The 24754-nt window shown below is 36.4% G+C and overlaps 1 protein-coding gene across 4 annotated transcripts in view; it reads right to left on the reverse strand.

Moving 5' to 3' along the window:
* ANKIB1 (ankyrin repeat and IBR domain containing 1) overlaps positions 1 to 24754 on the reverse strand; it is a 129536-nt gene that overhangs the window by 68354 nt on the left and 36428 nt on the right. For all 4 annotated transcript variants that reach the window (XM_045827044.1, XM_045827041.1, XM_045827043.1 and 1 more), the window contains exons 2-3: positions 18527 to 18808; positions 9030 to 9330 (exon numbers count right to left, since the gene is read on the reverse strand). In XM_045827044.1, coding sequence (XP_045683000.1) covers positions 9030 to 9330; positions 18527 to 18714 — 489 coding nt within the window. In that variant the 5' untranslated portion in view covers positions 18715 to 18808. The remainder of the gene's footprint in view (positions 1 to 9029; positions 9331 to 18526; positions 18809 to 24754) is intronic.

Raw genomic sequence — 24754 nt, forward strand, 5'->3', positions numbered from 1 at the left:
AGGATAATCAGCATGTATGCTACCTTTGGCACAGAAGCTAGCTAACAGCAAGACTGCATGACACTGGAAGAATAGTTTTAAAAATATTTCAGCTTGCTGACCTATAGGGCGTAAGTTTGGGGGATGCCAGTAAGTGAATGATGTATTAGATGGAGATTATCTGTTAAATTGTTGCTGCATAAAGACAGGTGTTTTGCTCTTACATACATAATAGGGAGTTACATCTGGTTCTAAAGAGGTAGCTTTTAAGTGTTTCTACCAAAGCCTTCTAAGTATCATTTACTTCACTCTCAAATAAGGAGGACTGCATACTTTATTTGAATGTGTTTTTTAGCCTCTCTTGCACATTTGGTGGTACCCAAAATATTCTATCTGAAAAGAAACATCCAATTATCACCATCTCAAAATATATGTTCATCTATTCTTCCTTTCTTATCATTCTCAATCTCAAAGGAAGAGGGGTAGGGCAGCCCTTAGTACTTAAGACAAATCCCTCCCTATCCCTTTGATCCATAATCTAAATGGTTGGTGACTCTGGACAAGCCAGTTAACCTCTGCAAAGTCTCAGTTCACACAGGACCATCTGTAAAACGAGGCTTATATAATCTTGAGAGAAGATGTTCTAGTTACAAAATTACAACTTTATCATATCTGTTCCCTGTATGACGTTGAACACTCCATTACTCTCTCCATCTTCACGCTGACTTTCTAGTGGCTCCTGATTCAGGGTTCCCCTATCTTAATTCTGTTGTTCTTCTAGCTACTTTCCTTTCTTGCTCATCCACATTTCTCAAATTAGTGACTGACATCTACTCTCTGTACCTCCTCAGCAAATTACTTAACTACTCCCAGCAATCTCATCTCTACCTTGACCATTTCACAAAAACAACACTCCTGACAGTCATTAATATCTCTCAAAGCCAACAGCTTTTCCCAGTCTTCTAATTCCTTTACCTTTCTGCAGCATGTCACATGACTGTCCCTCCATCCCACCTCTGAGATTCTCTTGGCATCCTCGACACTTCATTATCTTTGTCTCCTTTTTGTTTCCTTTAACAGGCCACTTCTTATCACTCCTTTTAAATACAGGAAGTCTCCAAATTGATGCTGTGACTTTAACAATGTAATTTCATTTATAATCTAAAGTCTGTTCCTTTGATTTCTCATCTATACCTTATCTTGCTTTTTAGTTATCAACTCTATGCAAACAACACTCAGTTCTACATCTATAGTTTTTACTCCAAACTGCTCTAATTTTCAGTAGCTTGAAAGCCATCTCAAGTGGATAATCTATTACCTCAATCTCCAACCTTATAAATGAAAACTCAATATATTCACCTTTCCCTCCAAGTAATTTCTTCACCTCATCTCACTTTTTAAACTGTCTGTTAATTGTTCACAGGCCTCCAAGTCTCAGGTTCAAAACCATGTTCATTTTACTTAAAAACAAAGTTAACTTATTTTATTCTAATTATAGATTATGATAGCAAGTTGTTATAGAAAATGTGGAAAAGTCAAAGAGGAAATTATGTCATTCAAAGGTGGCTCACTACTGTTAATATAATATTAATGTTTTAAAGCCTCCATCATTAACCTTTCTCTGCCTTGCTTTCTGGTATCAACTGACCAAATCACCAAATGCTACCAGATCTGCACAATGTTCCTTGCATCTGCTTTATTTTGTCCATTTCCAATATCACCACACAAGTCCAGGCTTTTTAGTGTAATAATTTTCTAACTCCTATCACTTCATCCAGTACACTGGTTTGCAACCTGGGCTGCACAATGGAATTATCTGGAGAAATTAAATACTACTGTCGAGGACCTACCCTGAGAAATTCCAATTTTAGTAGTCTGGGAGGTACAGCCTACACTTCACTATTGGATGTTTTGTGCAGCCGTGGGTAGAACCACTGTTCCAGCACAGAGGTTTTCTAGCTGTGTAGGAACCATCTGGGTAGCCTGATAGTCATATTTGGAAGATCTGGGGTGGGGGTTAGATATACGTACTTTTCACAAGTGTTATATTGTAGGTGCCCCACAGGCTATGCTCCAAGCCAGGGCTTCTCAAACTTTTATGTGGATATCAGTCACCTTGGGATCTTGTTAAATGACTGAGGTTCAGTTAGTTTGGGGTGAGGTATGAGATTCTGCATTTCCAACAAGTTCTGGAATGACTGATGCCAACAACAGTCTGAGGACCATTCTTTGTGTAGCAAGACCGTTAAGAAACACTGCTTTAGAACTACTCCATTCAAATCTGTTCTACATTACAACCATTAAACCTTACTGTATTTTCTTTAATAGCATTTCTCCAGTCAAAAATTTTCAATGACTCAATTTTCTATAAATAAATCTCAAATTCCTGATCTTGGCATTTAGTTTTTTCTCCTTGTTATGGACTCTATCTTTATTTTAAATTATCTGTCTTATCATTCCTCCAAAAAATAGTACTTCAATCTGTATTATGTTTGAGACCTAGAACAGTGCTTTTCAAACTGTAACATGCAAAAGGATAACCAAAAGAACGTGCTTAAAACATTCCTGGAGTCAAGTGTAGAAGATTCTGACTTGGAATCTGGAGGTCTGGTGAGCTCAATAATTTGTATTTATAACAAGCTCCTCGTAGTTACTGATGCTACAGGTCTGAGGGCCCCATTCTGAGTAGCTTCCTCCAAATACTTAAACAGAAATCATAACCACTCAAACCTTACTACTACCCTATGAAGTCTTCCAGGTTAAGTAAAACTGAATGGTATTTCCTTCCTTTCAATGTCTATCACAGTTATTACCTAAATGATTAATATGGCCTTTAGCATCATAATATTGTGGAGGCAATAAAGAGATTATATCTTTCAGAATTAAAAATTAAAAAGCTGAGGCCCAGAAAGGAAAAGTAACTGCATTGCTGAGCTGGAACTACAGATTCTGTATTGTTTTCAGTTTTAAAACTCTGTGTTAAAAACACAATATAATTAGATAAAATTCTCCAGTAAGAACTGTGTATGGTTTTTGTGGCTTTTCAATGAAGTGTGAAATACTCTGATAGCTGCCCAAGTGCCAAATAGGTCCTGTGGCTGTAAAAGAAAAAGTGTGACAACATTTCTGGTTTTCTAGTAACCTCTATTTGATCTGACCAGCAGCTAGAGTTAAAGCTGTGAATATGTTCAGAATCATATCATCTGCAAAAAGTGACATTTTTACTTCTTCCTTCCCAATTTGGATGCTTATTTATTTTTCTTACCTTATTGCTCTGGCTAAGACTTCCAGGACTATGTTTTATAAGAGTGGTGAGAGTGGCCCTGGCCAGTGTGGGTCAGTTGGTTGGATCATCATCCCATAAAATGAGAGGTCAAGGGTTCAATTCCCATCAGGGCACATTCCTAGGTTGCGGGTTGGTTCCCAGTTGGGGCGTGTGCAAGAGACAACCAATCAATGATGTATCTCATCAAATGCTTTTTTCTGCATCTACTGATAAGATCATATGATTTTTATTCTTTGTTTTGTTAATATGGAGTATTACATTGACTGGTTTATGTTAAACCATCCTTGTGCCCCAGGAATGAACCACATTTGATTGTGATGCATCATGTTTTTAATGTATTGTTGTATTCTAGTTGCTGGTATTTTGTTTAGGATTTCTGCATTTGGCAGTTGCCAAAGGGAAAAGGGTGGGGTGGGGTTGGGGGCTAATTTACAGTGATGGAAGACAGTTTGACTTTGGGTGGTGGACACACAATGCGGTATACAGATCTAGTATCATGGAAATGTGCACTTGAAACCTATATGATCCTGTTGACCAATGTCACCCAATAAATTGAATAACATTATTAAAAAAAAAAAGAATTTAGCAACTAAAAAAAAGCTATGAATAAACAGGTAGAATAGGAATGCATAAGAAATACTTAAGAAAATACTCATTTTTAAAAAATGCTTTTCACAAAGAGTAAAGCCCTATCAAAAAATGACCTCTGTCACACCAACCATTTATTGAATCATTGTGACAGGTAAAGCACTAATATAAGTAAAATGAGGCCAAAGACTAGGCTGCTCCAGGGAGTCAGCCAAAAGGAAAAAAGTCACTGGATTTTAAATGGGCCATGCTAATAGACCTAACCCATCATTCCTTTCCAAAGTCCATCTCTACTGCAAAGTAGGAAAACAAAAACTCTCAACGACTAAGAAAAAAGTGTATTATTTACTGTATTAAAAATGTATGTTTTAAGAGCGTTTCATGTCGGCATCCATTGTATGGCATATTGTAAGTTCTTGAAAGCATATAGGACTGGCTACATATTGATAATGTTATTTCATATATTTAAAATAAGCTTCTAGAGCACAGAGTCCTTTACATTCCTCTCTCTATTCTTTATATAATTCAGGAATCCACTGCAAACTAAGGCCCATGGGCCAAACCTAGCCTGCTCCTTGTTTCTGTACAGCCCAAGAACTAAAAGCTGTTTTCACACTTGAAATGGCTGAAAAAAATCAAGACTATTTCATAATATGTGAAAATTATACAAAATTCATGTGGGAGTGTCCATAAATAAAGTTTTATTGCAACACTGCAGCACTCATTTGTTTATGCATTGTCTGTGGCTTCTTTCAGCCACAAGGGCAGAGCTGAGCAGTTGCCTAAAATATTTGCTATCTGGGCTTTCCCAGAGAAGAAGTCTGCTGATCTTTGAAACAATCCTTTGAAATATGAAAGAATTAGAATTGGAGGGCTTTATTTACAGTTTGCCCTTAATGACTGTTTAACATATAAGCATTTCCAATTTTCAAACCATTACAGCCCACTACTATTTGTATTATTACTTTTATCTCATAAATAATTCTGAATGATTGATACTTGTGAAACTCCAGATTTTCCTACTTAAGGAAGTTCTGAAAAATACACCAAAGTGAGGGTTCCATGTAAGTACCTGGTATTAGAAAAACTGAATAGAAATAAAAAGGAAGGGCTGGCTAACAAGGGATAAAGAAGAGCTGTATTCTGCAAACAGGTGGCATGAGTTCAATGCAAAAATCAAAACAAAACAAAAACCCCAAACCCCCTCTAAAATAAAACAAAAACACAGTCCAAGGTAAATCCAGGTATCAAGGGATATGGTAGTACAATAGCATCATTAATAGAAACAAGGCAGTCAAGAGAAGGAGCAAGTGGCTAAAGAAGACAGTACAGTTTTGGAAATGGTGAACTTGACAGAATGCTGAAATGACCATATGATGAAGTCAACTAGGTAAGAAGTAATGTAGAATGGGAAATTTCAGGGTTGGAAATTCCAATTCAATATCCCATATATAGCCACTGATACACCTGGAAGTTCCCAAAGCTCTATGATTGAGAAGCTGTAACAGGGTGCTAAGCTAGAGGTCCCCCAAATGGGAAGTCCCCTACTAACCAGGTTTGGGAGGAAAAGGAAGTAGAGCAGGGCAACAGAGTTCTTTGCATATCTAAAAAACTTGGCAAGTGCTTTGGTAATGCTAAGTCCCCTGGTTACTGCACCTGTGCCAGCAGCTTGAAGGCAGGCAGTTCCCAAGTCACAGGGCCAAGCCTGCCCAGACTAACAATGGCAGCTGAGAAAGGCAGAAGAGACCAGAGTACTTGCAGGTGTAACCCTTTGTGGGAAGAGTCGGAAATGAGGTTACTGAGGAAGACCCGCCCTGGGATTTAAATCCAAGCACAGGGCAGCCATGCTCTCTGTTTCCCTCAGTCATTCGGGAGTTCTTAACCATGAGGCTTGGGAAGGAGAAGTGCCTCATGACCATGTGGCTTGGGAGCAGTCTTGGCCATGTGGTTTGAAAGGATGCAGAAGGACCTCCCCTATCAGCCCACCATGAAGAGCAGCCATGAGGTTTTGGATTAAGAGCAGGAGCATAGCCAAGCACAGACGACTGGAAGAAGCCAGAATACAGACAGGAACCTGCCCAGCTAAGCTACAGACTTCTATTTCTTTTCCAGAGAGACAGTTCCTGACTGGCCTGGTTTTGCAAGGGGGAAGCAGGACTATGTGATTAAGGGTGTTTTTTTGTTTCTACAGGGAGTGAGATATAATGGCAGAATTCTGCCAGTATTCCAAACCTGTATAACTTTTGAATAAATAAATAAGACTCTAGCAATGGGAATCACAGTTTTTCAGTGGCAGGCAATAGAACCCAGAGCAATAGAACTCAGAGTGGTTCTGTTTCAAGGCTCTTATGTTATGTTATGTGTGTCCCTTAAGCTTACTATGAAACATAATTATTACAGGGAGAAGGTGGCATTTTAAAGTAAATACTTCAGAAAACTGTACTTGAACAACTAAAATGAAAAAAATAATAAAAAAATAAAATTTAAAGTAAATACTTCATTTCTCTGGTTCTAAATAATGAGCCACTGGAAAAAAACCCCAGCCTGGCCTTAACCATGGAATAAATTAATCAAAATAACCTTAAAGGCTAGACTCTGAAATGAGATATCTTTTACTGCTATCATAGATTAACAGAAAATCAGTGCTGAAAGGGTCTTTTGAGATAATTTTGATAGTTTCCTTTTGGGTGGTTGGGAATGATAATCTCCAAGAGGCTGAGTGACTTGAGCGACTTACTCAAGGTCCTGCAGAGAGTCACTGTGAGAACCAAGGCCAGACTCCACACCAGTACTCTCATTATCAGAGATTATCAGAGATTATTAGCTTTATGAAAAAGGGAATACATATCTGAAAATACTCTTTTACTCAATCCAAAAACCTTTATATCACGCTTGATACTAATGATGACTATGAAAATTAGAAAAACATTATAGAAATGTTGTAATTATTATTCTTATGGCCATAGGGACTAAAAACAATGACACAGCCCAATAAGTAGTTTAGGAAAAAAAAAAAAAACTCATTTAAATTACCCACGAGGGTAAACCTTATAAAAGATGTCTAAGCCTTTCCTGTTCATCAGAGGACCAGCACACGAAATGAAGGTAAACAAAAACTAATACTCTAAGAAGGGCAGTTACAGAGTCGAATTTTTAAATACATATATTCCATGCACTAGTATTAAAACCACAGGAACTTAGTTAATGTATGCTTCTCTAGGAAAATCTTCTAGTTTAATTAACAGTAAGCATTACCAAAGTCATTCAAGGCCTACGGCTGGGTTAGTGTACAGTTCAGTATATACTGCAAGAGATTCAAAATAGCATTATATTGGTAAAATGATATGCCGAAATTTGTTGAAGAAAACTAGAATAAATGTAACCAAAGTATTTATGGGGTTCTATTAGGGATGTTTTACATTAAGTCAAAGATCTCCCTCCTCTGAATATAGAAAAATAAAAAAAGCCATCAAATGGTGTGGTAATGTGATATGCTGACAGAACCAGAACTTAAAACACACACACATTCACACCAAGCCAAACATCAGGCCTGTCAGATATTTCAGAATAAACCTGGCACTGATTTCATTCACTGAGAAAAAAATAATGCTAGTAAAAACATTACACTCTCTCTCTCTCTTTTTTTTTTAACAATTTGATGAGGATGTCATGGTAAACATACTTCGAAATCCATGATTACTAAAGCAATGTTTATAGAGAATTTTTGTCAGTAAGATATTAAAACAGCAATTGAAGAGCATTATTACTACTACCAAGAATGAGCTATTATCTACCCGAAATTACTTGTGAAATATGACACAGTCCCATCAGTAATAGTGAGTCACTACAGCAGGGATTCTCTCATTGGAGGTGGGCACAGAACAACAGACAAAAAGCCTTGTGTAAAAGCCTCAGGAATTCTGCTAATAGCCCTGCTTTCCCCGAAACCCTTGGACATCCTTCCACCACACTGTGAATCAATGTTAGAAAGCATTGCTTAAAAAAATAGTTTCAAGTTACTAACTGCTTCTGACTAACTAGTAGGCAAAGGTGACACAAACACAAGAAAGGAAATGAAAGACTCTAAAAGATTAACAAGTATAAAAAATAATAGCAGTAAATAAAAAATAAAATCAGAAGGGTTCTAGAAGTAAAAAGAATCGACACTTAGGATACACTAAAGAAATCATATAAATAACTAATCTTTTAACCTGAGTAAGAAAATGAAAGACATTCATATTTTTGGTATGTTTATCAGTTCAGAAGTATAAAGTATATATACATGACTAACATTAAGAAAACACCAAATTTTCAGATATATAGTTTAATCTGATTAGGATTCTTGCCTTTTCAATACAGATCTACCTTTTTGGAAAGGTAGATACTCTGTGATCCAATAGTGCTCCCCACTCACACTTAAATATAGCTATACAAAAGAGCTTCTATGAGTTACATATAAATTGACATAAACGTAGCTGAGAAAAACCTGTTGCATGTGGTAGTGATGATACTATAAAGAGTAATGTTTTTAGCTAAATTAAGATCCCACATTATACGGCTGACCTCATCTAAGCCTGTTGTTATATATACATATATGAAATACACAGAAGAAAAAAATACAATATAACGTTTAGGAACACTTTAATACATATTAAAAAGAAAAAAAGAGCACATTTTAAAATTATCAATGGCTTTTTAAAATACCCCAGTAACTGTATTAATTAATATTCATCCCTTGCTTAGGGAACTGATCAACTCTAGATCTATAACCATAGGTCCCATCACCAACAGTTGTTATGTCCAACATGCATAAATTTCCTTATATAATGGCTAATAAAGAGCAGCCAAAAAGTAGAACATATCTGTACTAAAGCTATTACACTCAATATGATACTGTTTAATTGATGGCTATTATCTTCAGGGATGCTACCGAATTTTTAATTGCTCTTGATCCCATTTTATTCCCAAGGCTGACTATTTAACTGTGGGTTTGTTCTTAATATCCTCCTAAAACAGGGGAAACACTTTATTTAAAAGTAGTCCTGGTTCTTCTAGAACCATAACAGGGATAAAAATGACTAGTTAACTATTAAGATAAGCAAAGTGAACACTGATTATTCCATAATACCAATACACAAATTTTACCATGCAGAATTCTAAAAACACCAAGTTTTACCTCCACACAGGTTTTCATCCCTGAGGCAGCAGCATAGTGCAGGGGTGTGTTTTTTTTGTTATCTACAGCATCAATAGCTGCTCTCTCATATTCTCCTTGGTCAAGTTTTGCTCCTTTCCATCTTAAGATCATCTGCAGACAATCTGCTCTTCTGAAATCATCTTCTGCAGGGCGTGCTAGGCGAGGATGAAGGGCTCCTTCAGATATCATAATTTGAGGTCCCATACACAACAAATGCATAGATGTTTCATTGTGCACATTCCGTTTATTTGGATTTCCATCTCTACCAAAAAGAAAAGTCCTAAAATAGTACAGGAAAAGGATAAAAACCAGTTATTTTCTACTTCAAAATAAGAATACACAGAAAATAAGAAATTTTAAAGATGACCTACTTCTAAGTTGTTAACACAATTTTGAATTCTTGTTTCAACAATAGGGTGAATGACTAATTCTTGGTTATAAAAACCTTATTTTAGAACAATACTAAAAAGAACAAACTGAATATCTTTCTACTACTTGCTAATAAAAGAAGAGGACACAGGAAGAAGGAAGAAGGGAAAAGAAGGACGATGAAGGAGTAAAAGAAAAAAAAGAAAAGAGAAAAGGAAGGGGGAGGAAAGAAAGAAACAGAAAGGGCCACTTACAGACTTACACATTATTAACACAGACGCCTTAGAGTACATTATTGAACATTCCATACCAACTTTTCTCCTTTACTTTCTGCCCTATTTCTCTTGAGTACTTATTTATTTAATAAGAATGGTGACAATATAAGCACCACAAGTAATGTATAAGTTTAGGGCTAAATTTTTAAATCTAGGAAAAATAGCTCTACTTAAAAGTCATCAGCTAGTGTTTATAAAGTACAATCCTTTTTGAGGGGAGTAAACTGTGGTTAGTTTTAGAAGACTGAGATATAATTTCAAGGTTGTAGTCTTTACCAGTAATAGGTCTAGGTTACTCCCTTAACTACTGACAAATCAAGACCTGAGAGTTGTGCCTATTTCTTAATCTATCTTCGAGCTGGGGTCACAGGCCATTTCAGATGCTATAATAGGATACTGGAAAATGAATTGGGAAAAACCTGTTATAATATAGTCAGCTTATACTAGAACACACAAATACACTATGAAGTGAACATATAGGTCTCATATCTGAAGACAGAGCCTACGTATACTGTGGAGGGCTGATTTCACTAGCATTGGACTATGTTCAAATCCAGAACAACATACAGGAAGGAAGCACAGCCAAATCCTAAGCCCTAGCTACATTAAAAAGTAAACAAATGATGACAAAACCCCCTGACCATAAAGAGCTGGCTGCAAGCTAGCTGCAAGCTAGCCTGCTTTTCAATTTGAATTTGTAAGCCAAGCTGGAAATCGCTCATGAGAAAAAAGCTGAGTTGAGAAAAAAGCTGAGTTAAGAAAAAAGTTGAGTTAAGAGGTCCTAAGGCAATAGAAAGTCCCAGGCAACTTTTACAACTATAGATCTCTCCAGTTCTGATCATTCAAGACTCTAGAGTTCGTAACAGAGTAAAAGGCTCAGTCTCTTTGACTCTGTCTTGTTCAGGTCTGCACTGTTCCCACAGCCTTTGGGCCACACAGTCTTCAGGCTAAGAGCCTGTGCTTGTGATAAGCTAATCATTAGAGGAATTCTGTTTGGAGCTAGATTTTTTTTTTTTTAAACAAAAACAGTCCCTGCCATTTTCCTTTCCCTTGACATAAAGAAAACTGAACTCTGTGCTTTAAAAAAAAAAAAAAAAAAAGATTTTATTTGTCTTAGACAGAGGGAAAGGGAGAAAGAAAGAGAGGGAGAGAAACATCAATGTGTGGTTGCCTCTATGTGCCCCCTACTGGGGACCTGGCCCACAACCCAGGCATGTGCCCTGACTGGGAATCGAACTGGCAACCCTTCGGTTCACAGGCTAACACTCAATCCACTGAGCCACACCAGCCAGGGCTGGACTCTGTACTTTCTTAAGATGGATTTGAAGAACTACTAGGGCTCCCATTTTCTCAATAGCCTTCTCTATCAATAATCTTTCCTTACTCCCAACACTGATGGTTTGAGTTTTGACCTTTGATTTTTCAAAGCATCAGAGATAAGGACTTGGGATCAGTAATAAGCAGTATAGTTTTTCAAAATTGCTCTATTAGATTTTTAGCATCTACATTTAAACAAATTGTCCTGAAAGGAGTCAGGAGGTCTTTGAAGCAGAAACAAATGAATTACTATTACTTATGATAACTATGCCAGTTCCTCACACCTCAACTCTTCCCACTGGGGCAACGCAATCAAGGGCCAAATGTAAGGTCTTCCTACACGTACTGAGTTCTGCACTGTAGGTGAGTGTGGTAGGCAGAATAATTCCTCTACTCCAAAGAGGTCCATGTCCTAATTCCTGGAAGCTATGAATATATTATCTTACATGGTAAAAGGGACTTTACCGGTGTGATTAAATTAAGGTTTCCTGGATTATCAGGGTGGACCCAATGTAATCACAAACCCTAATAAGAGGAAGGTAAGAGGGTATGAGTTAGAGAGATTGGAAAATGCTATGTTGTTGCCTAGAAAGATGAACGAAGGAGCCACTAGCCAAAAACACAGGCAGATTTGGAAGCTGGAAAATAAAATTCCCAATCATATTTCCCTATATTTACAATGGTTGAATTATAGCAGATTATAATGGATAAGTAAAATTAATACCATGCTCTTAAAAATGTATTCATCAAAATTAAAACTTCTTGCCCTGGCAGGGTAGCTCTGTTGGTTAGAGTGATGTCCCAATACACCAAGGTTGTGGGTTCAATCTCTGGTCAGGCTAGATACAAGAAGTAACCAATGAATGCACAAATAAGTGAAACAAGTTGATGTTTCTCTAAAACAACAAAAAAATTAAAAGTAAATAAATAAAAATGAATTATAAAAGACTGAACCCTCTTGAATACACTGACAGCTGTGAGGGGGAGAAGGGTTACAGGGCTGGGTAAAAAAGGTGAAAGGATTAAGCAAAAAAAAAAAAAAAAGAAAAAACAAACAAACAAACAAACCCAAACTTAGAAACAGACAACAACATGGTGATTACCAGAGGACAATCAGGGTGGGGAGAGGTAGAAGATGGTGAAGGGTGGATAAATGGTGATGCAAGGAGGCTTGACTGGGGGGAGGGGGGGGGAGGGAGCAGTGAACACATGACACAATATGTGTTACTCTTCTTAAATTATTTTTAGTGCAGTTTCTCTTTTACTCATGATGACGGCTCCACTTCTCACCCCCTTGTTGGAAGCAAACTCAGTTCTTGAATTCGTTTTCTTCTCCATACACATTTCCTTCTTTAGAGAACACATACATTTTATAAGTTGTAAAGTATTATCAGAACCTAAATGATAGGCAGTAGTAGAATAATGGGTTCTCAAAAAGGGCTTCTACTATTCCTCCTGTGATAATTTTTAATTCTCTATCAACCTGTCAGATTTCTCAATAGACCTCTAGACATATTCTAAATTCTTATAGGCCCCTTTCTCTTGCATATTCCACTATCATCTCATATTCACTTAAACTCCCTCCAAAATAATAGCTTTCACTCCCAGAGCTGTAATTTCTTGCCATAACACTCTTTTCTTAGTAACTAACATATACATACACCTCTAGTTCCTTCTGAATCTTCTGTTTTATGAAACAAACATTTATTAAGCAATATTCACTTGCCAGGTTCTATTCTAGAAGTACAGCATATTGTGAAGACAGTAAAAACTAGAAATCAATAATTGGAAACTTTTAATTCTCAAAGTTTAGCATTAATATGATCTAATAAGGATTTCATATTTTATTTATACCAAAAGATAGCATCTTTTTATTTCCAAAAAAGTAAAAGAAGCTAGTCTGTAAAATCTAAGGAATAAGTATTAGAATCCTTATTCTATACAGGACTTTCCCAAGAAGATACAACTAATGAATTGTATACCCATCCAAACAAGCACATGCTGATTCCAAAGTCCAAAAGTCTTTTTGTTACATTAAGTAGTAACTATTTATGAACATGGATTTAGTTTCCCTCGAAAGAGGCACTGTGGTATGGTATAATGTATATAACCATTTGGGTTCGGAGAGATATGAATGCAGATGGAACTGCTGAAACTGTATACTACTCTTCTTTTACCATGTTATTCTGCCTAAGAAGGGAGGATATGTCTATTGTTGCAGGGGCCATAAAGCTAAAGGAAATGGAGATAAAATGAGGGCCTTAATCCAAATGGGTGCTTTATTTTACAGGTACTAGGCCCTTGACAAGGTATATCTACCTTTATCTACCTATGTATATCATGTATTACTAATCTAGCCAAGCTGAGCCAGGGTCTATATTAAAGATAACAAGCAGTTACCCCAGATACATGAGGCAGCATGAGAAAATAATGACCATAAACCTGTTAGAAAGTTTAGCAAGGTTAAATGCAGTGAAATATTTGAAGCAATCTAGAACACAAATAATTAAAACAGAGTTGCTATTTTGCCCAATGCTGATGAGTAAATGCTATTTATCTTGATTCTGCATGACAGTGTTAAGATTAATTTCTTAATTCCAAAGCCACTAACATTTAAATTAATTTGACTTTTGATTTTCTCTGTACTATCTAAATAAGTTTTTTTAGGGGGGGAGAATACACATATTAAAAATGAGAATTGCTTACCCTTAGGATAGGAAAACAATAAAGTAATTTTTGAGTCTAGTATAGAGTATTAAAGGCTTTAATAAAGAAATGATTTATTTCTTTATAAATTATCATTAATAAGCCACCAATCTCTAAACAATTAAAAAAAATCCACACTTTAGCCTGAAGTTGAATGTTAAATATAAAGTAAAATATAACTTTAAAAAAAGTATAAAGTATAAATATAAAAATATAACAAAAATAACTTACAAAATTCAGTATAATGTATATAGCTGAATCATAAAAGTAGTACAAATTGGTAGCTAAAAGAGAATATACAGTCGCCCTTTCTGTAGGTCTTTAAATATTCATTCAATAGAATGCTAACCACATGACAGAGACAGACAGATATATTCCTGCTTAGAGGAACCAAGGATATTGACAAGGTCAGCTGTTCTTAAACTTTTTGGTCATAGTACCCTTTTACAACTTTAAAAATTCCTGAAGATTCCACCCTGGCCAGTGTGGCTTAGTTGGTTGAAGTGTCATCCTGTAAACTAAAAGGCCGTGAGTTCCATTTAATGTAGGGCACAAGCCTGGCTTGCAGGTTCAGTTCCCAGTCTGGGTACATACATGAGGCAACCAATAGATATTTCTCTCTCACACTGATGTTTCCCTCCCTTTCTGCCTCCCTTCCCCTCTCCCTAAAATCTATAGACATGTCATCAGGTGAGGATAAAAAAAAAATTACTGAAGATTCCTAAGAACTTCTGTTTATGTCAGTTATATTGATATTAGCATATTAAAAATTAAAACAGAAATGTAAAAAAAATCCATTAAAAAGTAAAGCTATTACATATTAAATAGTCCTACCATCTTAAAATGAAAAATATCTATAAATTTTTAAAAAATTAAGTGAGACAAATTTTTGTTTACAAATTTCTTTTAATGTCTGGCTAATAAAGGACAAATTCTCATAGCATTCAATCTATTGTAATATGTTGTTTTGGTTCAAGCATGTGAAGAAAATCCAGGCTTTATATAGTTAGAAAAAGTGTAAGTACTTTAAAATTGCCTTTTCAGGTAATTGTGAATACTCATATTTGATATTATACCAAGAATTCAACAAATTGTCATTTTTGCTAATCAAACCTTAAAGATTATTTTACAATGTAGAATCTAAAATTTTATCAATGAACTTTTTGTACTGTTGTATTAAAGTCCATTGGTCTACCTTTCATTTTGAAAATATCTTCCACCCATGCACAATTTTAAAAAATCAAATACTGATCTTCTGAGAAATACTGATTCACCAAGTTATGCAAATTTTCTAGATGTTGTCACATTTCATTTCACAATATTTTTATAAAATCACATTAGTTATTAGCCTTGGCTGGTGTAGCTCAGTGGATTCAGTGCCGGCCTGGGAATCAAAGGGTTGTCAGTTTGATTCCCAGTCAGGGCACATGCCTGGGTTGCAGGCCAGGTCCCCAGTGGGTGGCGCATGAGAAGCAACTGAATGATGTTTCTCTCTCTTTCTTTCTCCCTGTCTTCCCCCCTCTAAAACAAAAAATAAAATAAATAAAATCTTTTTAAAAAATCACATTAGTTTATATCACTAATCTTATCAGAAATCCTGATTATAATATTTCCTTATGCAATGACTTTGTAAAACTTCTTTTTACTTTATATAAGATATTGTACTATGCAGGAAGTACAGAAGAGATGCTTTTACAAAGTTGTAATTTAGGTAGGCAGAGAGAAAATATACAGTTATAAAATAAAATTGATACCAATAGACAACCTGTCTAGACAGCTGGGAATGGGCTGAGGGCAGTGAATAGGAGGGGCTGCCAGAGAAGATGGAGTTGGGTAATGGGAATGGAACCTGGGAGCTACTTGTGCACCAAGCCATGCCCCTGGGGATAGAAGCTGGATGTCACAACACTGAGAGTGTGGTATGTAGCCAGACAATACCTTCACAAACTGACTGGGGCCATGGAAAGGATACGGAGTTATGTTTCCATGTTGCCCAGGTAATTGAGAGCATGCCTGGTGGACACTCTGCCCCGGTGTGGAGGTCCTGCTCCTGGCTGCAGATACCCTGCCCAACCCTTTGAGGCCACCCTCTGTGCTGCCAGAGAGGCTGTCCAGGGTTTCCAGGGTCCCTTTTCTCAGGCGGTTGCACTCTGCTGGTGGGCTCCAAGTGTGGGCAACTTGCTTTAAGTGGGGACTAGGGCATAGCAGGCAGGGAGTTGATGAGTGCCATGGGAGTCTTCCCCATCAGCCATGATGGCAATGGGGTGGGCAGGGGAGGTTCTTACACTGAGCACACACAAGGCTAGGAAGATAATTTGATAGTGGAAAAGCTCTCCTATTCCCTTCTGGTACAAGGCTGGAGGTGGGACCAGGGGAAGGCAGGCATATGTGTGATGAAAGTTAAAATGGTGGAAGGGGAGGTGCTGGACCAAAGAGGACTGTCAGTCCAGTATGGGGGAAAAAGGGGGACTGATTGTGAGGCAGATCCACCCAAAGCAGCAGAAGTTTAAGGAAGTTAATTGGTCATTCTGAGAAAGCAACTGGTCCGTCCCATTCCTAGTATAAACCCAGGGGAATATAGAAACTGACTTGTGCTCGTTGCTTGGGACATGCACTTGGATGGTGCACTGGCCTGTCCTTTTCATGTGCCATGTGACTGTAGAAGTCATGTGGCCCATGGCCTCCAGGAGGGAGTCTCTATCTCTCTCGTTGAATGCTGATGGAGCATACACCAGTGCATTTTTGTGCTCTCTGGCCCAGGAGCACGGGACTTTGCAATCCCAGAAGCTGCTTGGCCAATGGCAGCCCGGCTCCACATGTAGCCACCAGGAGGGAGCCTGAAGCTGGACAGCAACTGGGAACAAGCTAAACTACCTGGATAACCACTTAGCTTCAGCCTAGGTCTCCACAGGATGGTACTCTAAAATGGACCAGGAACTCTGGGCACTGCCTTTTGTTTTGATCTTGCTGAGGAGGGCTGGATTTTATGGAGGAGGTAAGCTTTGAGACAGGTAGTCCCCTATTATCCCACATTGTTAGGCATCTGAATAAAAACGCTTTTCCCTCCTTACCAGCCTCTGCCTCTAGAGTTTGCCTTCAGTGGTGGTGGGTAGCCAAATCCCCATTTTTGTTCAGTAACACAATGAGAGAGAGTATACCAAACAAGTAAGACAAACAAAAGAAGAGCCATATAACTTCTTAAAAATAAAGACTGAGGTGCCTGTGCACTGTGGCAGGCTAAGAAGATAGATAAAGCCTGCCCAGGACCTTGAAGGAAAGGTAAGATTCAGATAAACAGAAAGCTGAGAGGAGTGGGGAAGGGGTACTCGGGCAGAGAGAGCCCCATAAACATGGCAGACAGAATATACATGTAAAAATAGCAGCTAAATTTGAACAATTTGTAGAAAAAGAAATTTTAACAGGTTGAAAGTTTTTGTCAAATTCTAAAAAGCTTTGAATACAGGTTTAAGAATTATATTTCACCATGTAAACAAAGAAGTGTTTCTTTTTTTCAGTTCTAGCACCAGACTGCCACAGCCACATACTCTACTTCTAAAAAAACTAAGTTGGTTTTGGAACTACTTTTCTATCCTGTGCTTCCTTCATTTTATAAGCTAGCAAATATCAAATTTAATTCCCCTGTAATTAGGTAAGAATCCTCGAATAAATATATTTGCTGTCACCAATGCTTATATTTTTAAAAGTTTCTTAGTATTTTTTAAATTTTAAGGAAATGTTTTGCTTTTAGAAAAGTCTTTTCAAGTAACTAAACCCCATTAAAAGAAAGGAAACTTAAATCTGATCATGACTAGATAAGGCAAAGGTATGTGTTTTGCCACTTAAACTAGTGAATCAGAGTTAAGAATTTTGGTGTAGGTACCATTCCCTGCAATTTGTTGATAGATGACAAGTACTTTTCTTTTTTCTTCATTTTTATTGTTGACACTATTACATATGTCCCATTTTCCCTGCCTTTGCCCACCTCCACACTGCTGCTGCCCTCCCTCCCCTCTGGCCATCACCACACTGTTATCTGTGTCTAAGGGTAATACATCTATATTCTTTGGCTGATCCTTTCATCCAGTTTCTTCCTGCTCCCTCCCCTCTGACAACTGTCAGTCTGTTCCATATGTCCATGCCTCTGTTTCTATTTCATTTGTCAGTTCAGTTTGTTCTTTAGATTCCACAAATATGTTCATATGTATGGTATTAGCTGACAAGTACTTTTCTAGAATCAAAATCATTGAAATTAAACACTAAACCATTGCCAGGAATTCATACAATGAAGCATAGTGAGTAGCAAAATGTATTTACAGCAACAAGTTTGGTGGAGTTTGGAGCAACAAGAATGTGTGAACCAACCTCATTATTAAAACTTTTAATCAATTTATGCATAATGTTAAAAAGTCAGGCCCTGGCTGGCGTAGCTCAGTGGATTGAGCATGGGCTGCAAACCAAAGCATCACAGGTTCGATTCCCAGTCAGGGCACACGCTTGGGTTACAGGCCACGGCCCCCAGCAACCGCACATTGATGTTTCTCTCTCTCTCTCTCTTTCCCCCTCCCTTCCCTCTCTAAAAATAAATAAAATATATAAAAAAAAAAGTATTGGCTCTGGGGCTTTGATTTGTACTTCCGTTTGAGCCATTTAAAAAAAAGTCATACATAACAATTTAAGCATATTCAGTGTTAGAAGTTTAATTCACTATAATATCAGGTAACATGCACAATATGTGTATAACTTTCAAAGATCAAGGTTTCCCCTCCCCTTTCACTAATCTGTTATCAACTGGTTTACAGTAATACTCACCCTAATATCCTGTTCATTCCATGTCTAGCGGCATAGTGTAACGGAGTATTGTGCTGGTACGGCTCCCCATAAGATGTATTTGGATCAAGGGATTCTTTTAGCTGAGGGTTGTTTTCATATATTTGGCAGGCCAGGTTTTCATCACCATTGATGAGTGCTTTACGAAATTTGGTGGTTGTATTTCCCATGTTTTGTTTTGTTTTTTTTTTCTGACAGGCAGTGGCACTTTTTTCCTTCCCCCTTCACCCACTTCTTGAATGCTTCTGTAACATGTTTCACATTCTATTAAAGGAAAAAATGATCAAATTAGACTGGGAACCAGTAATTATGAAGCAGTGTCCTGAAGAAACTCACAATTAGGAACACTAATAAAATCTAGGAAGAGGATGTAAAGTGACAAATCATATTACATTTTACTAAATATATCTTAATATCAAAAGAAAATCTCAAATTTTTAACATTGCCCAAATTAACTTCTTGTTAAACTGTAACCTTTCCTGTATAAAGACTGTTAAGCTTTTGCAGGTTGCATGTTGTATTATAAAAGTCATTTACATATGTATAGAGAAAAAATTTTAATTTTCCTCTTCACATGGGCAGGAAATGAGCTCAACTAAATTTTATGGTTGAATACACTTAAATCTCTGTATAACTATGTATAAATCCGACTCAGCCAATTTGTGGGCTAGTGAAAAATGCAGATTTTGCTCATATAAATACTCCAGAATAGATGTTAAATTATAGTAAAGAAAAAGTGAAACTGCTCAGTACTCATAAAGACATCAGAGAAAAGACTTTACAAATGTAAACACTACAGGACTGTAGAACGACCTGATAAATGAGATAGTTACAGCAAACTAATAAAACTGACTGTACACAGAAGAATAGAAACATTATTCTACCTTACGACCATTAAATTTATTTCCTTCTACTATAAAGAATTTAAAACAAAGCTGAACACATCAAATACTTATGCATACTATGTTTAGAAAGAGGTTATGACAATGGTCATATAAGCATTGACCTCTAAAGCAATGTGAATGGGGGAAGGAGAACATGGAAACAATTACTGGATTTGGAGTTTGAAATCTCATATTTACCTACCCTAGCTGTGCAATTTTCACCAAGTTATATACCCTCTAAAAGCCTCAGGTTCCTAACTGCATGGTAAAGGAAAATGACTACTTCTTAAGGATGGCTGTGAGGACTGTAAGAGTTACTTTATTATAAAGTACCTACCACAGTCCTTGACTGGTATACTCAATAAATGCTAGTTTTGTTCCATTCCAAGAAATAATTCTGAATCTACTCTTGAACAATAATCAGAGTAAGTGATAAAGGAAACAGCATATGCAAAGGCAGGTATGAAATAAAAGGCTTATTCAAGGTGGTAAAGATGGAGTTCAGGGTCTCTAGTGTTGGACTAACAGGAAATACAACTGAAAACTGGTTGGGTCCAGACTAAGAAACTTTTACTTTAACCTGTAAAGAACATATAAAGGCTTTTATGAAGGGCAATGATGTAATTATTTTATGCTTTAGAAAATGAATTATTGTTACAGTGTAGAAGATAGACTGGAGGAAGAAAAACTTAGAAGCAGAATACAGGAGTCTATCATGTTACCCAGTTAACTCAGTGGCAGGCTGGACATTAAAATGTAGCTTTAAAAAAAGCTGGAAATAATACATACTTATTCAACACAGGCTTTGTATCAGCAATAACAGTTTCAACGGAATACAAATTCAAGGACTGAAAAACAAATTGAGTTTGTTTCTTCTTTAAGTTTCCTATAAAACAACCTATAGCTCTGGCTAGACATTTAACAGCCTGGACAACTTCAGAGTCTCACTGGCCAAGCTACATCCCAGACCAATTAAATCAGTGTCGGGTGGGCGGCTCCAAGGTATTGGTAATCAAGCTCCATGGGTGAGCTCGAAATGCACACACCACTGCATAAAAAAAGGTCCTGAATCTCTCTAGCTAAATGTCATATCTTAGTATGAAGATCAAGGTGAGCAGGCAGGGTAAGACATCTGCTGAATCTATTTTAGAGATATGTATCAACTACCTACTTAGTATAACAGCACATTTTCTGGCACACAGCTATACTTAAAGAGATCAACATTTGGGTCTTTTAATGGTTGTCACTGATTTTTTTACTTTAAATATTCAAATATATATGCATAAACTTTTTGAAAATATAAAGAAAAAGAATAAACAACTTACGGTCTGTTTACTGGAAGATAACCACTATTGGCATTTTGATAAGTAACCATCTTATTTATGATGTATGTAAATATGCTTATATGTGTATATATACTATAAATATTTATATACATAAACTGGATCATGCTGCATAATTTAAAAATTTTTATTTAACTTTCTAGAGAGTTGCTGAACCCTTAGCTTTAAGTATTCCTTTATCATCTCATCTTGAATGAGGAGCAAATTCCCCCCTCCCAGGATCTATGCTTTGATATCACAATATACTGTAGCCACTTTGGGGATTTTTCAACAACAGCTTGGATATTAGTTTTGTTTTGTTTTGTTTTTCATAGAATCTAGGAGCCATGTGATTATCTTCAGTGAAATAATTTGTTTAGTTGTACTGTGTTAGCACTTTAAGAATTTATTATTCATAACAGAACTCCATTCAATTCATGGCATATTTTTATCTATAACCAAATAAAGAATATTATCATCTGGGTTCTAAAGGGTTTTCCCTAGGGATTTGGAAACTTTCAGTTGTTTGGTTTTATCTTTCTTCCCTGACAGATTGTAGCTCAAATGATGAACATTTTCAGAGTTTTACATTAGACTAATACATAACACATGTTCTCTGATTTACACTATTATTTTAGAGAAATATTCTGTAAGACAATAATTTCTATCCAACATGTGAAAAAAAAGCATAAATGCAATGATATCTTGAGGATACTTATTCAAAAAAACAAGATACTTTAAGAAAATCAGTAACACTTTAAAATGTCCATTTAAATATTGCCGTTACTCATGTTGAAAGCATATCAGAGTCTGGAAACCTTTTTGTGGTTCTCAGTTATTTTATAATGTTTCATTTTTAAAATGAGTTCAATAAGCCTGAAACTTACCAGGAAATGCATCATTTAAAGCAGTCATAGCTCCATCCCCCTTCAGATTTATTTGCCTAGAAATTTGCGAGATGTGTCCTTTCACTTTTTCATAGCTCCAGCTAGCATAGCCTGAAATGACTTCGCTCTTTGTTTTTGAATCAAACCCATAAGTGCTATTTTTCCAACTCCAACATAAATCTATATACAGAGCTTTAAGAAGCAAGTGATGGATTACCAAAGAAGTAAAAATAATTTTTTATTTTGGGCTTCTAAGTTATACAGGAAAATCTAGGTGAAGTTTCATCACTTAATAGTAAAACACAGTACTTAGTAAGTATTTAATGGAAAAAGTAAGAAAAGTATACCCGGTCAATGAACACCACAGAGCTTTCCCTAATGCTTGATTAACTTTTTATTGTGTAGGGCTCCATAACTCTTGTTTTTTTTTTTTTAATTAATTAATTAATTTTTAGACAGAGGAGAAAGGGAGGGAGGAAGAGAGGGAGAGAAACATCAATTTGTGGTTTCCTCACATGCGCCCCCTACTGGGGACGTGGCCTGCAACCCAGACAAGTGCCCTTACTGGGAATTGAACCAGCGTTGGTTCTCAGGCCAATGTTCAATCCACTGAGCTACACCAGCCAGGGCATATGACTCTTGTCTTAAATCTGGCTCTCAACTTCTCCATTCATAGGTTAATAATCAGATGCAACAACAACTCTAGTGCACTTAAATAAACTATTCCTAGAATCTTTTATAGAAGATGAAATGCTTCAGAAATAAGTAATGCCTAATTTATCTGTTTCCACAAAGGTAAATTATTTAAAAAAATTTTTTGATCCTCACCCGAGGATATGTTTATGGATTTTGGCAGTGGAGTGGGATAGGGGGAGAGACAGAGAGAGAGAAACATCGATTAGTTGCCTTCTATATACACTTGGACGAGGATCAAACCTGCAACCTAGGTATATGTCCTGACCCAGAATTGAGCTAGCAACATTTTGGTGCATGGGACAACACTCCAACCAACTGAGCCACCCAACCAGGGCCACAAAAGTAAATACTTTAAAGTTATGGGTTGAAATTGTTGACCTAAACAAAATAATTGGCTCTCATTCTTCATTTAAGTGGAAGAAAACCCAACATTACACACACACACTCAATTCATCCTTCTGCAACTTTCTGCAGATAAGAACAATTGATAAGATCAACAAATGTAAATTTTAAATTTACAACTAAACTTCTCTGTAGTCAAAATAGAAACAAGTAGGAAGTTCATTCAAACAGTATGTCCCAACCCTAGCCCTCTTGAAATCAGCGAGATGTTTCTCAAGGAAGAAAATTCCAGAAAGCTCTACATCCAAAGAAATGCTCTAATTGTTAATGCAGTAATACTCAACAAAGAGGAGAGGATGGTTAAAAAAAAAAAAAAAGACTCTAAGAGAACTGTTAAGGGGTAAGGTAAAAAAATAAATAAATAAAAATAAAACAATAGAAGGAAAAAAGCCATGAAAAGTCAATACACTATAGTAAACAGAATCTATGTGGACAAATATTAAGCTATCAAGTCTGTTCATTCACTCATTCAATAAGCATTTACTAACATGTAGTAATTTTCATTGATCGCCATGCATGAGAATCACTGCAGGAGGTGATTTCAGTTGGTCTAGGAGGACAAGGACAGAGCGAAAATTTTAAAAGCTATCCAGTTTACTATAACATGCCGGTCACAAGTCAAATTAAGAACCATGAGCTGGTTTTGAAACTACAGTAAACTAAAGGTATTGGCAAGAACCGTGACAGCAAGGAAAAGGGGAGTAGGAGTCAGAAAGACCTGTGCTCGAATTCTGTTTCTATTTCACCAAGTAATGTAACCTCTATGAGTTATTTACTCACCTGTAAACCACAAGTATTAATATTGACTTTTTTCAGATAGTAAATATAAGTGAACAGATAGAAACCAATGCATCTATGGTGTTTATACTGCAGTGAGAGTGGAGAAATAAAAATTCCAAAACTGATTTTATTCTGTTTGCAATAGGGAGCCATTACAGATTTTTGAGCTAGGTCTTTTTCAGGCTTTAGTATTTTTAGAAAAATACATTTAAGATTTACACATGTTGATGCATTAAGCAATAGTTAATCTTTATTGCTGAGTAGCAGTCTGTTGTGTGGATGTGCCACTGTCTGTTTAACCATTCACATGCCGTAGGATGTGCTGGTTGCTTCCAGTTTTGGACAACTTAAGTATGTTTTAATTTCCCTTGAGTAAATATGCAAGAGTAGAATTACTGGGACATGTGATAAGTTGTTTAACTTTATAAAAACCATTATCTTGGCCAGCATTTGGAATCATCAGGTTTCTATTTTTTCCTTTTTTCGGCAGCCATTCTATTGGATGTATAGTGGCATCTCACTATGGTATTAATTTCCAGTAGTCATTCCCCCAATGACTACTGACATTGAGCATGCTTTTATGTATTTATTTGCCATGAGTATTTTTTGATTGATTTGTAAATGTCTGTTTAGATCTTATGCCCATTTTAAAGATAATCATTGCATATCAGTTTTTTGGGTATTCTATAAAAGTCCTTTGTTGCAAATGTAATTTACAAACATTTTAATTTATAACTTCCTTCTCTTTTCATTCTCTTACCAGTGTTGTTTACAGACCAAAAGTTTTAAATTTGATAAATTTACCATGTGTTCCTTTTATGGACAAAGTCATATGTCAAACTCTGCCTAACCTATGTCACAAAGATTTTCTCCTTTATCTTCCTCAAGAAGATTTTTAGTTTCAGGTTTTACATTCAAGACTGTGATCCAATTTGACTTAATTTCTATATAAGGTATGCATTGAGATTCATTATATTTTATATAAAGACAGCCAACAGTTTCTGGCACCATTTGATTAATAGAGTATCCTTTCTCTACTGAATTGCCTACCTTCCTTATCAAAAACCAAATGAGTAGCAAACAAATTCAGTAATACATTAAAAGGACCATACCACATGATGAAGTGGAATTTATTTCATGGATACACAGATGGTTCAACATCCACATATCAATCAATGTGATACACCACATTAACAAAATGAAGAGTAAAAATCATATTATCTCAAAAGATGCAGAAAA

This window comes from Phyllostomus hastatus, unplaced genomic scaffold (assembly GCF_019186645.2).
Source record: "Phyllostomus hastatus isolate PE091 unplaced genomic scaffold, TTU_PhHast_1.1 phas_scaffold_78, whole genome shotgun sequence".
Classification (NCBI taxonomy): domain Eukaryota; kingdom Metazoa; phylum Chordata; class Mammalia; order Chiroptera; family Phyllostomidae; genus Phyllostomus; species Phyllostomus hastatus.